Genomic DNA, 14,693 nt, shown 5'->3' with positions numbered 1-14,693 from the left:
CGTTGGCGTTGCTCCGGGGTGAAAAAAGCCAACCAATCAACTATAACCGATAAAGCGTCTTTAGGTAACGTTAACCTACACAGTATCCTCATTAATATGGAGATCGTCGGAGAGCATATTCTTTAAAATTACCAACGCTTACAAGATAGCGAGGGATCTTGGCACGTTAGATTCAGTAACACCTCATCTTGGGGTGTTCATAACAAGCAGAATTTGGGATAAAAAGGCGAGATATAGAACTAAGCCAATGAAACTGATATAATTATAGTAATCGAGCGGGCGGTAGGGCTGAAACCCCAGTTTAGAAAGAAAGGTATACAAAATCGAGGGATACCAAGCGTTATTAGACAGGCTTGGTGGATGTTGATCCTTTATAATTGGCAAATTAACTCAGCTAGGAGAGCAGATTCATTCAGATAATAAAAGTTGACAAAATAAAAAAAGGTGTAAAATCAAACCTGCTGGTTCTTCCTTTCCATAATAGACATCATATAATAGCCTCTCTAGGATCTCACGAGCTATAGAACCGAACAAGTATTATCATGCGTCATGCATGGAGCAGATATTCCCAGACTTGAATTCCTTGTTCAACATGGGACTTTTTGTGCAAATGGAAGCGGGGCCGTGACCGGGAATTAACCAGCTAGCATAAATCACGCCTTCACAATGAAATTGAAGATTGGTTCTGTTATAATGACTATACCTTCGAAATCAACATATAGGATGGGTTTTAAAGAGAAACCTACGAAGTGGGACTAAAAAGGGGCGACAGTGGACTTCAACAATCAACTCGAGGGTCATGGAGTAGTTGTTAGGATTGTGAAGAGTGTGGAGAAGGGCCGAATGAAGAGCCTCACAACAGCCTTGGGTAAAATCCCCTCTGTGATTGGCGTGCAAATGTTAGACGGAGTAGATGGAGGTTCGAATACCCGCTATGGTATGAATGTTCAGCACAGATAGTTTTATATTCTATCAATCAAATTATTGTTTTGATTTCATGACTGACTAGTTCTTGGATATATCTTAGCGACGAGTGGCCAGGGCGGCCTTCCGTCAAATCACTAATTACGTAGCTGTTTACCTTCCTTACACCAGAAGGAAAGTCTACACGCTCGTAAACCTAGCATGAAGAATCACGTACAATTACTGGGGTCTACTGGGAATTTTTCATCTTTTTTTTTTCATATATATGACGCATCTAGCGCAGTGTTAATATCCCAATGCCAACTATATCCTGAGCAGGACCTCGGACAACTATACGTCTCCGAGTGATCAATTATTAGCTTCCCGTTTCAACTCCATTCCACGGCATTCCACTTAATTCCTATGACAGGTCAAGTTAATTGAGATTCGAGGGATTCAAGAAACAGGATCGGAACCTTCGAACTCATATCTTAGTTCAGCGGAGTCAGGGACATGCCGCAGACCCATGAACCAACAAGGGTATGAATTCAATTGGAATGCCTAACTAGAACAATTCTGGTTAGTTATAGAATATCTTGATTTGTCATATGTGGCTCTTCAAACCCGATTGGACTAGGTTCTGGAACCCCTAGTAGATGTTTGTGGTTGTGAAATGATTGGGGTGTATATGTGATCTTACATTGTTTATTGGCTCTTGGTCACCGCGGTAAGTAATAAGTTAGCGTTGATGTACTCGGTCCTTGGTGGTCCCACTGTTGATCATTCTTCGGGCCCCAGACCTAAGCCTTTTATGAACCTTGCTCAACTTATACCCACTCCGTCATCTCCCCCCCCAAATACCGACATCAAAGAAACTAGATATCATAAAAGGAATGCTGCGACGCATAAGAAAAGCTTTAACGGCTTGTTACTAGTGCCATCGTCGCAAAGTACGCTAGGATACATCAATCCTCGGCTCTCGGTGTACCCGATGCCGACAAGATGGTTGCAAAGAATGTGTGCTCGCCCTAATAATACCAAGCAGTGAGGCTATTATAAAAGAAAAATCTGTCAAGTACCCACTTTTTGACCTCTATTAGGTCCTCAAGGCCAGCAAACCTGATGCTTCTAGTTCACCAAAATCCAAGATCAAACAAAGTGATCACTAGATAGCACTCCGACAAACGGCGCCAATCAAATGATCAACCAACCCTTACCTTACAGCTCCACATACATGGCCTTGGTCTGGATGACTATGGCACAAGCCTAGTCTGCACCTAGGCCTTGACAAGTGCTGCCGCACCACTATCTGCAGCACCTCGCAGCACTTACTATATGGTGCTGCGATAGCATAATTTTGGGAAGAATGGCCCAAAACGGATGGATAAAATGCTTAGATATCATAGTACAATACTGTTTTTTACTACTATATCAGTAGGACCATTTACTCTGGCCCTATTATATTGATGCTCTATATAGAAATATATGTGTAGGTCTATGCTATGGCTACTTATCACTACACTCTGCTATATTATGATTTATATTCTAAACATTCTATGGGTAGTAAATATATTTGTAAAGGTTTACTGGTTTCAGGTGTAAGGCCTGTCAACCGGGTAAGATACAATGTATAGAGGGGAAACGGAATTGTATTATCTGTGTGCGCTAAGACTAATTCCTACAGGGTCAAAAAGGATCCAGGGGTTCTAGTATTAGTGCTTATCAGTTGAAGCGAATTGTATAGGCGTAGGTGCCATAGAGGAGGTCAGATACAAAGATTAGGGTGGAAAATTCGTGGTATGGGAAACGACAACGTTAAGGTCGGCTTGAGACGTGAGTAACAAGGATAAGAAGAGAATGGGAGGTGTAAGGACACCGCAAGGAGGGAAGGCGAAGCATCTTATATGGGCTTAAATGAACTGGATGAAAAGGGAGGAGACTTAGATTTAGCTGAAGGGGAGCCATTTTCGGCGTCGTTTTGGTCGCCAGTGAAAACGATGGAACAACTATGTAAGTCGAGCGTCAACATCAGGACCGGAGGATGACTAAAAGTACTGGGCGGGTGCAGAATAGTGATATTACAAGGCAGTGGGCGCGGCTGGACGACCAAAGTTACGGGTGGAAAGGCAGCCGTTGCTGGCGCTCCAAAGCTGTCATTTTCGGCGTCAATCCCGCAGGTCCTCATTATAGTTGTAAAAAACCACTAAAAGGACTACTAAAAGGACACAACCAGGCCCCATGCGAGGCCGTCTACTCTTGTATATAGTAAAATCAAATATATGTTACAAAAATATCTATCTAAATGGAGTAACTCTTAGCAGGATTATATAAGTATGGTCCCCTATGCCAGATGGTACAGATAGTCCTACTTGTACAAAAGGGACGAGGGACCTCCTATAATGACCCAGGCCAAGCGTAACGTTCTCTCACTTCATTCTATATCTAGCTATGCGTGACTCGAAGCCAAGAGACCAAAAAGCCAAACATGGGAGAGAGACCAAAAAATAGAGATAGATACAAGGTATCGCAAAATATATCACTATATATAAAGGTAAAAAAGGTCGTCACAGTCCGGATCCTGACCCTGGCCCTAAAAACTGGAACCAGAGATCATGAAGGGGCCTAATCATATCATATTCATTTTGTTACTGCTCCTGTCGCCAGCGCACCATGTATTATATTCAGCCTCGAGAGTGCTGAGATGGTCCTGTGCTAGATTATTCACACAGCCTAGATTTCGAAGCACGAAAAGCAAGCTCTCCACCTCTCCATCATTGCCGCTGATACTGCTGTTGCTGCTGTTGATGCTGCTACTGCTGCTGTGGCACCCTGCACTCCCCGAGGCCCTGGAGATATTGGTATACTGTGCACGTCGGATAAAGAAGTCGGCAGCACAGGCAAGTGGGCCAGCTATAAAGGGGTGCATGCTGAAGCAACCAAGCGACCTGGCCGACTCGGCAAGGCGCATTATTTCGATCGCTGCCCGCTCAGCACGCCACTTGTATGAGCTGGCAAAAAGCTGGCGGTCACCAGTTTGTTGTTGCTGTTGCTGTTGCTGCAAGAGCGCAATTTCGAGAGTGCTGCTGAGATAGATGATTGACTTATGGGCCAGCATGTGAGTGAAGAGTACAATGGGATTGCGGTTGATTGTTTTGAGCGATGGGCTTTGCGCGAGAATCTGAGTCCGCTTCTCTACAGCCAATGTCAATTGGTCGTGCCTCGCCCAGAATTCTTGTGCATCGGCTGTCCCAGTGCGCAGCATTGACATGCGGCGATGTGTCATGCACCGACCATGCAGTGCCGCCAGCACAACACATTCTGCAAATGGCGAAAGAGGAATCATTGTGGAGGCATAGAAATTGGCGCTACCACTCATAGCTAGCGCTTCAGATAAGAAGCACACCTGAGTCGGCTGGTTATTTTGAAAGCTTGCCTCAGAGGAGGGGAGACGCGTGCGGACTGCGTCTTCCTGTAGTGTCAAGGGCCACTCGTTGCGTGAGCAGAGAAAGCGATCAAAGCTAAAGGCAAGCCAGAAAGTTCGTCTCTTCTCCTCAGCTACTATGTATGAGAGATTTCCCTCGCACTGGTCACCCTCAGAGCCAGCAGGGTTATTGGGCATATCTTCAACATTGCTGCCCTCATCGACATCATAGAGACGTGCTAGCTGCACGAGCCGGAATGCACGTCCCGCCGTAACCATGGCTTGGTGCTCATCAACACGTAAAAGATCATAATGTGCCAGGAGAAGCCAGGCTTGAATCATCTCGATGGGGATCTTGTCGCCGACACTACTGGGTCTAGGACAGGAGTTGTTGGCTGATGTGAGCCACGACCCGTCAGAACTACCACTGGCGCTTAACGTCCGCATGCACTGGGATTCTAGTAATTGACATGTCTCTTGGTAAAGAGCGTCACCAAGGCTGTGATATTGTGTCGACACGGCTGCTGCCACAGTATGCATAGCTGACCGGAGACAACTCCGAGCAAGAGAGGGCTTCTCCTGATCTGCCCAGCTAAAGTACCGTCGACGATGTATCATGGGTAGGACATCGTGGAGACGGTCAAAATATAGTTGATTTCTGAAATTAAACGAAGAGGTCAGTGAGAAATCCTTTTTTCATTCTTCTCATATAACATGAAGAGACAATGACATGCGAGCGCACAGGAGAAGAATTCGAAGGAAAAGTAAAAAGGATGCAGGGATTTACGCACAAGTCAGCTAAGACGAGATTCGTCATCTTGAAACCGCCGAGGACCCGGACTGGACTGGCGGGCTCGAGATCGAACTGTAACATATTTCCCATGTCTGCCAGCATCCCGCCATCCATTTCAATATCCTGCCAGTCCATCAAAGGAGGGAGGCTGGTACCTTGCTCCGCAGCCAGAAATGTGGGAATTGTTGCAGTTGCAGTTGCGTTTGTAGTCACTGGCGCATCGTTTGACTTGGAGATAGGGAAAATTATTGATGATGCCGTCGATCTCGCAGGTGTTACCGTTTGAAGTGTTGACCCGTTCAATGGGTGGGAGGTATGGGTGTGATCGTCGAGAACAGGGATACTTGGAGTGGTACTTCCAGTGGTACTGCCACTATGATCTGCTGTTGCCATTTTGGACACAACACTGGGGTCGTGACTTCCCAATTGCTTGCCCAATTGCCATTCGAGTTCCGCTACAACAAACTAGCATTAACAATGTCTTGTGATATACCCAGTCTAGTGGTAAGTAGGGCATGTTTATCCCCATATAATACCTAAACCAAGGACAGAAAAGAAAAAGGCAACTCACCAATTCGTATTCGCATTTCATCGAGCTGGCCCTTTTTGGGACCACGCTGTGGTCTTTGGTCAATCACCACACACGCAACCCCTATCTCTGCACAGAGACTGCATTGTGGGCGGACGCGATTACATCTCGCTTTTCGTTTTCGACAAGTTTCGCACGCGAACCCGGCTTGTTGCCGGAAGCCTCTCGAATTCATGACGGATTACCGATTCAAAAAGATACAATGAAGTGGATATGATCGGCACGTGTAAGACTCTAACCATTGGCTGTTAATCCCAATCACAGCATTAGGGCCTGATAGGCTGAATCTGGATCTGTATCTGATCGTCGAAGAGAGGAATCAGACGTTTCCTTCGCTTTTTTGTGCTGAATGGGTCAGATAAAAGAGATTGATTGGGGTTTCTGTTTCCTTTTCTACCTACTATTCATCGCTGCCGCACCTTATTAGGTTATTAGTGCTTATGTCTGCAAGACATTTCATATCCAATCAATCGAAATGAAGCCAATGGCATGTAACTTTCGACAGGGGTTGCAGAATAATCACAGCTCTTTGGGGCCAAAATCTACCTAGGCAAGAACATGCGCTCGTAAGTACTGAATCTGCATGAGATTCTCCCCAGCTGAACATGTTAAACTCAAGCATTTTCGCCACATAGGTAAGTCGATACAGTAAGTGCATACATACCTTCAAAAATGAATTGGAACGCCAGATTGAACAGCTTACTCGCAAGCCAGATGCCAGAGTGTACGCTCCTATCGCTAGCCCCTCTGAGAATATCAAATCAAGGCACACAATGAGGAATCCTGTACCTGCACTGTATACGGAGTCGCATCCTTCGAGCATAGTCCCACCCGTTCTTGGCGCCTGGCTGCAATGGCAGCCTCTCGTCTCAAATTCTCCGACGCTGTCTATTCTAACCTCACAGGGCCTAGACTTAAAGTTCGTTTAGGCGTGCTGCGGCGGGTTCCGACCTGAAGGATCATATCAATGCTAGTGTGGCCAAAAAGGATGGTATCGCTGCCTTGGTTTCTGTCATTTCCGAGAAAAGCGCGAGTAACCTGTGCCAAAGCGCACGGATCGCATTCTGTTTGCATCAAAAGTCAGAGGAAAATCAGCAGCCACCAAACGGCCCTCGGGCCACATCCGCAGCCGTAACCGCTTGCAACAATTCGTATTGCCATCTCATTGGGTCCATGGCTATCTTTTGATCCCGTGTCTACGAGCTGCTAACCATACTAGGAGGTATTGAACTCGAGCGCCACAGTGATTCAGTGATCCTTTCGTAAAGCTGTATTCATCCTGTGGCGGGAATTGCCCATCTGCGTCTGAAGACGTGATTGCGGTTAACCTGGCGACCGTATAACCAACAATACATCAGAATCAAAATAGATGAAAATCATATGAGGTTAGAATCTCTTCTCCACAAGTAAGCTGACATCTTGCCTAGATAGCTTCTTACGAGGGGAAATCCGACCGGATTCTCAGAATCCGGTCCGGCCCTCGTCCGAATAGACTCAACAAGGAAATCAACCGGTATTCATATTCCTATGCCGATTGTTGAAACGGCGTTATCTGAAACTAAAGCCATTAATTCCGTGATGTCGCCATTGTGGCGCCATGAAGGATTCCTAAATGATTGAATATCTTAACTCCGTCTGTTCATGGGGCGCCTAGGCATTTAGTAGTTCCATAAACATATAACCAATACCATGTGAGAAAGGTACATGTATCACCAGTATCTGCAATTTTAAATTAATCAAAGTCAAGCTGCACGACTTCCCTGTTCGTGTTATCTTAAGCCCCAATTGCTATCCCTTTTGCTCACATTACACGCAGTCACCCACCCTCTATACAAGAAACTTCAACAATGGCCCAAACCCCAGAGAACAAGGCCGCATGGCTATCCGGCTCCAAAGTCACCCCGCTTGAGATCGGCCCGGCGCCGTACACAGCACCCGGACCTCACCAGATCGTCGTGAAGAACAGTGCACTGGGCATCAATTCCGTCGATTGGGCCAAACAGCTGCTCGGCGAAGCCTTGCTCGGCCATATCAGCTATCCCTTCATTCTGGGCGAGGACGTGGCAGGCACCGTTGTCGAGGTGGGGGAGGGCGTAGAGCGCTTCAGTGTCGGCGACCGCGTTGTGGCTGCGGCTGCTGCCATCTCCCTCAACACCTCCCTCGAGGGCGGTTTCCAGCTGTACACCGTCATTCGCGAGTGGTTGGCCGCACCGCTGCCGGACAGCATCGCCTTTGAGCAGGCCAGTGTGATCCCGCTAGCCATCTTCACAGCCTCTCACGGCCTGTTCGACACCGAATACCTGGGCCTTGACTTGCCCACCGTTCCCGCATCTCAGTCCAGCAGCGACAAGGGTGTTGTCATTATCACCGGTGGCTCATCCGCTGTTGGCAGTACCGCAATTCAGCTGGCCGTGTCCGCCGGCTACGAGGTTGTGTCGACGGCGTCGCCTAAGAACTTCGATTACGTCAAAAATCTCGGTGCTAGCCATGTGTTTGACTACAAGAGTGAGACTGTGATCGATGATATCAGCGCTGCTGTCAAGGGACTCCCCCTTGTCGGCGGTTACTCCATTGGTGATGGCTCCATCGACCTGCTGGCCGCCGTCTTGGCCAAGCACGAGGGCCCCTCTACGAATAAGGTTATTGCCCTTGCTGGCGGCCAGCCCTGGCGGTGGTAGCCTTGACCCGAGTGTCGCGATCAAGTTCATCCTGCTCGGTCCGGACGCGGCTGGTCCCGACTCTGTTACGAGCAAGATCTACAAGAACTACCTCCCCGAGGCACTCGCCAATGGGCAGTTTGTGCCATCACCCGAGGCGATTGTCGTGGGCAAGGGACTGGAAAAGATCCAGGAGGCTTTTGGAATTCACATGCAGGGTGTTTCGGCAAAGAAGATTGTTGTGTCACTGTAAAGACTAGATTTATGTATGGTTGGCAGCCAATCTGCTCATCCTAGAGGCTATATAGCTATCTGCCACAAATTTTATCTTTTGATCTGCACTCTGTTAGGATCTAGGGTAGTTCACCACAGTCCGATTTTCGGCATGAAATCTCACACTAAGTCTATATGACAACCTAATTCAACTTATAACTGTGTATTATATATACTTCACATCCTTCTCAGTAATATCTCTCTCGTGATAATTGATGAATACTGAATTATAGAGAGGGAGCCAAAGCTTCATCGCTGTTCTACTATTTAAAACTCGAAGGAAAAGATTGTAACGAAGAACCTCGTATGCCTTTTATATCATAATCTTTGAATATATTAAAATTAGGACATACTAAGAAAACTGTGCTGAAAATCGCGATTTTATTAGCGACTTGCGATGTGTAGACAGACTTTTGTCACCACATGTACAACAACAGCACTTCTCTAGACGACAGTCTATCACCAGCTTCTACCAAAAGCATCATCTAATATCCAGCTATCCTCACAAGATCGAGGCCAAACTAAACAATCAAACAGAACAAAAGGAAAACACCGAACCTTCCATCAACAAGCCGATGCAAAATAGCTATGTGACCTGCTCACATAGTTAATGGAACTTTCATCCATGTTCCATATTCCATCTTATACCGCGATCGGCTTTTCAGTGGATTCCACGTCCTCGGTCTTCGCGGCCGGAGCATCTGCTTGAATGGCCTGCAGTTTCTTCACCTTCCGGATATCAACCCAGCCCAGGCCCCAACCAAAGGCAAACGTGGCTACACTAACTCCAATACCGAGATACATGACATGGCTAATTGCCGTGGTATAGCACTCGAGCGCAAGCGCAAGCTTATCACCCGAAACAAGGCTTCGGATTGAGTTGAGTCCGGTACTGATGAGGATGTCCGGGTTGACGCCAATCTCGGCGATGTGCTTCTGGAGCTCTGCGCGTAGGCCGTTTGTGAAGATGGAATTGGCGACAATGAGGAAGACGGCACCGCCCATATTTTGACAGAAGATGATGATAGCCATGGCAATGGGGATTTGCGGAGGGGGGACAAGATTTTGGATGGCGATATAGGGCTTCAGGCAAAGATAACGTTAGAAAACTCAATTTTGAGGGTAGAGGGGATGGGATATTGAAACGCAAGCTTACCGCTGAGGTCATTGCACCACTGCCAACACCATAGAGGACCTGGTATCCAAGCCACTTTGAGGATGTAGTCTTGGGTTTAATCAGAGACATCAGGCCATAGCCAATGGCGGTCAAGGCGCTTCCTCCCAGGTTCCAGGGTAGGTAGTATCCTAAGATCTCGGCTGCGAAAGGTTAGTTTGATAGATTCTGCAAAGGAGAAAGGGGGGTAACGAACTCATCATTCCCGAGAGCATAGTGAAAAAGACCAAGCATAGAGTCGCTGGCAGCATATGCACACCACTCATGATAGGACTATTATGGAGCACAGTTTGGAAGTAAATGGCGAGGTAGTACTCGGCCACCAAAATAGCACCGAGAAGGAAGAACAAGTTACCCGCAGCAGACCACACAGTGCGCTTTTTAATCATGGCAAACGGTAACATTGCACCGTCTCCTTGGCGGTATTCCCAGACAAGGAAGAGGATGAAGGTAACACCGGCGCCAACCAGAAGGCCGATAACAACGGAGCTACCCCACGGGTGTACGGTACCGCCGTACTGCAAAGCAAGCAAGAACATGACCGCGGCAGGACTGATGAGCATAAAGCCTGGAAGATCCAGAGACTTGATGGCCGTGCCGAGGACTTTTCTGGCGGGTAGTTTGGTGGTTGGCTCGGGGATCTTGAAGAGGAAGAGCAGAATGGCCAGAGCGCCGCCAATGGGAAGGTTGATGTAGAAGCCTGTGGGAGAAACAAAGAAATTAGCAAGATGATGGCGATTAGGGAGCTCAGTGAAGAAACCACTTACACCAACGCCACGTAACATTCTGGGTGAATGCACCGCCAAGGATGGGACCCAAGGCGATACCTAGCTGGCCGATACCCATGTTCATGCCTAGAAACTGGGCTTGCTTTCTGCGCGGAAGTATAACAGAGATAATTGTCATGGCACCGTTTCCAATACCCGAAGATCCAGCACCGGCAATGGCTCTGCCAACAATGAACATGGGCGACGAGACGGCAGCTCCACAGATGACAGATCCGAGCTCGAAGATAAAGAAGAACACGAGGAACGACCACTGTTTCGAACGTTAGAATGTTCATGTTGACCTCTTAAGCAACCACAAAATGACCAACCTTGATGTTAAAGTGACTGTAGATTTTTCCAGTGAGCGGCTGGAGGGCAGAGCTACCGAGCTGATATGCGCCACCATACCAGCCAACGTCAACGAGAGAGTTGAATCGCTGTGTGATGGCAGGCGTTGCGGTCGACACAACACACATATCGAGGAAGACGAGAAAGTAGGCAATTGTAACAGGACCTAGGATAGACCATAAGGCTATACCGCTGGGAAAATTGCTCTCATCTTCAGCGGCCTCGTCTTTGGAGGCGACGCTATCGGAGCCGTACTTCTCAACATCGCCAGTCTCATCTGACAGTACCATGCTCTTGTCAACTGATTTATCGGAGTCGGTCATAGTCATGGTTATGGAGATGGAGCTGACTCTTGCTCTCTCTGCCAAGAACTGTTTTGGTAGTTTTCGGAAGGAAAGACGATTAGCTTAGCGTCAATCGTAAGTTATATAACACAATTGATAAAATTATGTTAAAAGGGGAGCTAGAGCTTAGGACAGGGACCGGAATCTTTCTGTGATTGTGAGTGAAGCCATTTAGGGCTAGTAGCTGCAAGTCGGAACCGGAATCTGAAATCCGGTCCATAATCCTGCCCCTGTCGACGGACTATAGTGGTATGTCCGGCCTAAGCTCGAACATACCATATTTATAATCATACGAATTGGAATGATTACAGTACCTGGTTACCTAGCTAGCTGTACTTTGGTAATAGCTCGCGTTTTTTACAGGCCATTCTAGCCCAAAACGGTAATTGCGTGTTCATTATTGAAAAGCTCATTTTCGTAGGTAAATCTCAAATATGAGTTATGCCTACACAATTGCCCATTAATAAGAATACTATGTTGTATTCAACATTTGAAGAGCATACGACTGTCTCATGATATTGCGGAGGCCATGAAATCGTAATGTAGATCATTGTACATGCGTAATAGTGTTCGTGATGGGTATATACATGTGCTAACACCCAAAATATGTCAAGCCTCTACATAGTAGCTATCGCCTGATCTTCATAGTCAACAAAAAACTCCTCTAGCCATAATGTGGGACTCATCAAGTATCCTGTATATGCCGATGCATCTGTATCTGCTTGCGTAGTCGCTACTGTACCCATATCCATATCCGCTCTGGTCCCTGCTGTATCTCGTGCTTCTTTTGCTCTATATGCCTCTGCCTGTCGGTTCAGAAGTCCTCTATCATGATACGACGACTGGAACATGCGTAAGCCGCGGGCCAATTGCATGAATACACCGTCGGCCGACGCCGGCTGCTGACCAGCTTCAGCAGCAGCAGCGAGCTCCAGCTTGTCTGCCGTGCTTGATAGCAGAACGGGCAGATCGACCAGCTTTCGCACAGTGGCTGGATCCCAGCCAGGCTCCCGGAGGGTGCTAAGTTGGTGGAGCGTGGCCACGCACCGTACCAACTGAGCCCACTGGATGAAAGAAACACCAAGGAGTCCAGATGGCGAGAGGGTCAGAAAAGTTGATGTGCACGACTTGATCGCCAGTGCTGACTGCCAAAAGCAGGAGATGCGCGTAGGCCCACATGTTGGCGGTGGCGGGCGAGTGGACTCCTGGATGTGGATGGTCTCGATAATGCACATCTCGGTGTAGTATGTCTGAGCGAGGAGCACTATATATCAGTTAGCAATCAATGGCTGATTTTATTCTAAAGAAAGTCCCTGGATTGAGCTGGACACCTACCAAAGTGCTGTTGGAATGCCGGAGGGACAGATGCCCTGAGCTCTTGTAGCTGCCCCATGAGTGATTTGATGTACAAGAGAGATTGAGGTGAAAGAGTATCTGGTGGGGGTTGGTCGGGGAGTTGGGCACGCTCCCGGACCTGGGCGGCCTTCGTGGCGAGCAGCTGTAGGCGGACTTGAATAGCCAGGGCAGCATCAGATGGACATTCTGCGCTAGCACTATTAGCGCTAGCAGTAATGGCAGAAAGACCCTCGTCCATTTGATGTATCCACCGCGGCGCCTCAACCTGGGAGAAGTAGGCTGAGACGGCCGAGCCAAGCACAAAGCAGCCCAGAATGGCTCGCTGGCGCTCGAGGTAGAGCTGGGTATTCGTCACCCCAGCACCCGTTGTCGGTGCTGTCATTGCCGTAGTTGCTGGCGTACTGCCATACACATTGTCAAAACCGCCTTTTGGTTCAAGGTGATTTATTGTGCGCGATATTCCTGGTACGGCTTCGTCCAGAAAACGCAACTCCCCGGCCAACGATATGGCCATCGCCATAAGTCGAGACAAACTGTTAGGGTTGCGCAGGTGCTCCCAGCCCCACGCAATGTAGACAAGGAGACCTAGCAGCAGATCGACTGTTTGTTGTTGTGGTCGTTCCTGGGTATGCTGCAGTGATCGTTGAAGAAATGCCGTCTCGTAGAGCACTCGCTTCAGCTCGATGGAGCTTGCCGTCTTTTCCTTATCTGACACCGATGTCACGCAAACAATGGCGCGAAAAAGGAATGGCCGGTCTAGTCGTAGTCTCTCGGCCGCGAGGTAGGCAGGTAAATGAACGAAGGGGAAATGATGGAGCATACGCGAGCAGAAGATGTCAACAGACATCGATGCAGAGGATGGAGGTACAGAGGATGGAGATACAGCGGGCGACATAAACGCGCCCGACACGGTCGAGGACGGAGGGGTGTCAACAGGGATGCCGTTGGTGCTGAGCCCGTTCGCATTGCACAACCCCCACCAAGAAGCAGAGCCACCGACGGCGTCGGTATCGGTATCGTCGTCAAAAGCGGAGCGTGAGTCCCCCATAGTGCTCCCTTCGGTCCGTTCTGCGACCATGTCTGGATATGGAACGATGGGAGGGGGTGGCTGCTGTTGTTGTTGGTGTTGTTGCGTTGGTGATTGCTGCTGCTGCTGCTGCTGCTGCGACCATACATCAACTCTGTCGCCATGAACGTTGCCAGTCTGGAGCATCGAGACTAGCTGGCCGAGTGTGCCCTCGAGTTTTGCGATACGGGCGTCTGATGAGTTTTGCTTTTTATCGCTGCGACGACGTAGCGCATCAGCAGGATGACATGGGCGCTTGAGACGGTGACACCTATATAAGGCATCGGTTCGTGTCAGCGAGTTTCCACAGGCTAGGGTTCTCAAGTACGGAACAGCCACCAAAGCGCAGCCCAGACTGACCTTTCACATCCATTGCCATCAGAGCGCGGAATACACTTGCATTTTGTTTTGAAACAGCTTAAACACGCTTGCCCATAAGGCGCCGATCGGCCAGCCATTCTCTCCACGGCCATTCCCCGGGATTAGTTGTTGGGAATACAGCTCTATACAGCGAAGGAGGATATATAGTGGTTGGGGGGTTCCAGAATCGAAGGTAGATAGATGTAAGAGACGTATGCAGTCAGATAAAGGGATGTCAACGTACTCCGTACTTTGTACAGTATCGAACAGCCCACTTTTATTCCCCACTGTATTTCCCAGGCCCGCTGAATCCCATACCAAATCCGATTCTATAGATCAATAATCACAAATTCTTAATGTTATAAGCAATATATATATCCACATCGGACTAAACACTGAACCAATGGATACACGATGTTCTGAAAATTACGCAACATTATGCAAAATTACAGAAAATTACACTAGAGCGAACAAAACAGATGCATGTGATCACGTACGAATTCACATCTTTGTTTCCACTTGGAAGGTTCAAATTGACGGCGTTAACCGGCCCTGGGGAGTCTATGTGCTTTGTCATGTTTGGATGGTTTGCAGTGTTTTATTGTACCATGGGTCATCTCCCCACTTCTTTTCCTTCTTTCC

General features: G+C 48.0%; 5 protein-coding genes across 5 annotated transcripts; 2 read left to right on the top strand and 3 right to left on the bottom strand.

The window, feature by feature from the left end:
* Positions 1-3,529: 3,529 nt before the first annotated feature.
* N7517_000510 (fungal specific transcription factor domain-containing protein) lies at positions 3,530-5,510 on the bottom strand (the record flags this gene model as incomplete). Its single annotated transcript, XM_056718240.1, has 2 exons — positions 3,530-4,982; positions 5,116-5,510. The coding sequence occupies 2 exons, from the start codon at positions 5,508-5,510 to the stop codon at positions 3,530-3,532; spliced, it is 1,848 nt and encodes a 615-aa protein (XP_056582375.1).
* Positions 5,511-6,264: 754 nt separating this feature from the next.
* N7517_000509 (uncharacterized protein) lies at positions 6,265-6,894 on the top strand (the record flags this gene model as incomplete). The annotated part of the gene is given in 3 exon segments (XM_056718239.1): positions 6,265-6,272; positions 6,356-6,625; positions 6,636-6,894. 3 exon segments carry the CDS (start codon positions 6,265-6,267, stop codon positions 6,892-6,894), a joined length of 537 nt encoding a protein of 178 aa, XP_056582374.1.
* A 659-nt stretch (positions 6,895-7,553) lies between these two features.
* N7517_000508 (zinc-binding alcohol dehydrogenase family protein) lies at positions 7,554-8,616 on the top strand (the record flags this gene model as incomplete). Its single annotated transcript, XM_056718238.1, has 2 exons — positions 7,554-8,345; positions 8,410-8,616. The coding sequence occupies 2 exons, from the start codon at positions 7,554-7,556 to the stop codon at positions 8,614-8,616; spliced, it is 999 nt and encodes a 332-aa protein (XP_056582373.1).
* A 662-nt stretch (positions 8,617-9,278) lies between these two features.
* N7517_000507 (MDR family MFS transporter) lies at positions 9,279-11,254 on the bottom strand (the record flags this gene model as incomplete). The annotated part of the gene is made up of 5 exons (XM_056718237.1): positions 9,279-9,719; positions 9,793-9,953; positions 10,007-10,510; positions 10,578-10,848; positions 10,907-11,254. The coding sequence occupies 5 exons, from the start codon at positions 11,252-11,254 to the stop codon at positions 9,279-9,281; spliced, it is 1,725 nt and encodes a 574-aa protein (XP_056582372.1).
* A 632-nt stretch (positions 11,255-11,886) lies between these two features.
* N7517_000506 (uncharacterized protein) lies at positions 11,887-14,164 on the bottom strand (the record flags this gene model as incomplete). Its single annotated transcript, XM_056718236.1, has 3 exons — positions 11,887-12,533; positions 12,605-13,962; positions 14,052-14,164. 3 exons carry the CDS (start codon positions 14,162-14,164, stop codon positions 11,887-11,889), a joined length of 2,118 nt encoding a protein of 705 aa, XP_056582371.1.
* Positions 14,165-14,693: the final 529 nt, after the last annotated feature.

The sequence above is a fragment of the Penicillium concentricum genome (assembly GCF_028827145.1).
Source record: "Penicillium concentricum strain IBT 3081 chromosome Unknown utg000001l_segment0_segment0, whole genome shotgun sequence".
In the NCBI taxonomy this organism is placed as follows: Eukaryota; Fungi; Ascomycota; class Eurotiomycetes; order Eurotiales; family Aspergillaceae; genus Penicillium; species Penicillium concentricum.
The sequence above is the reverse complement of the archived record's forward strand: the minus strand, read 5'-3'. Positions and strand labels throughout refer to the sequence as shown.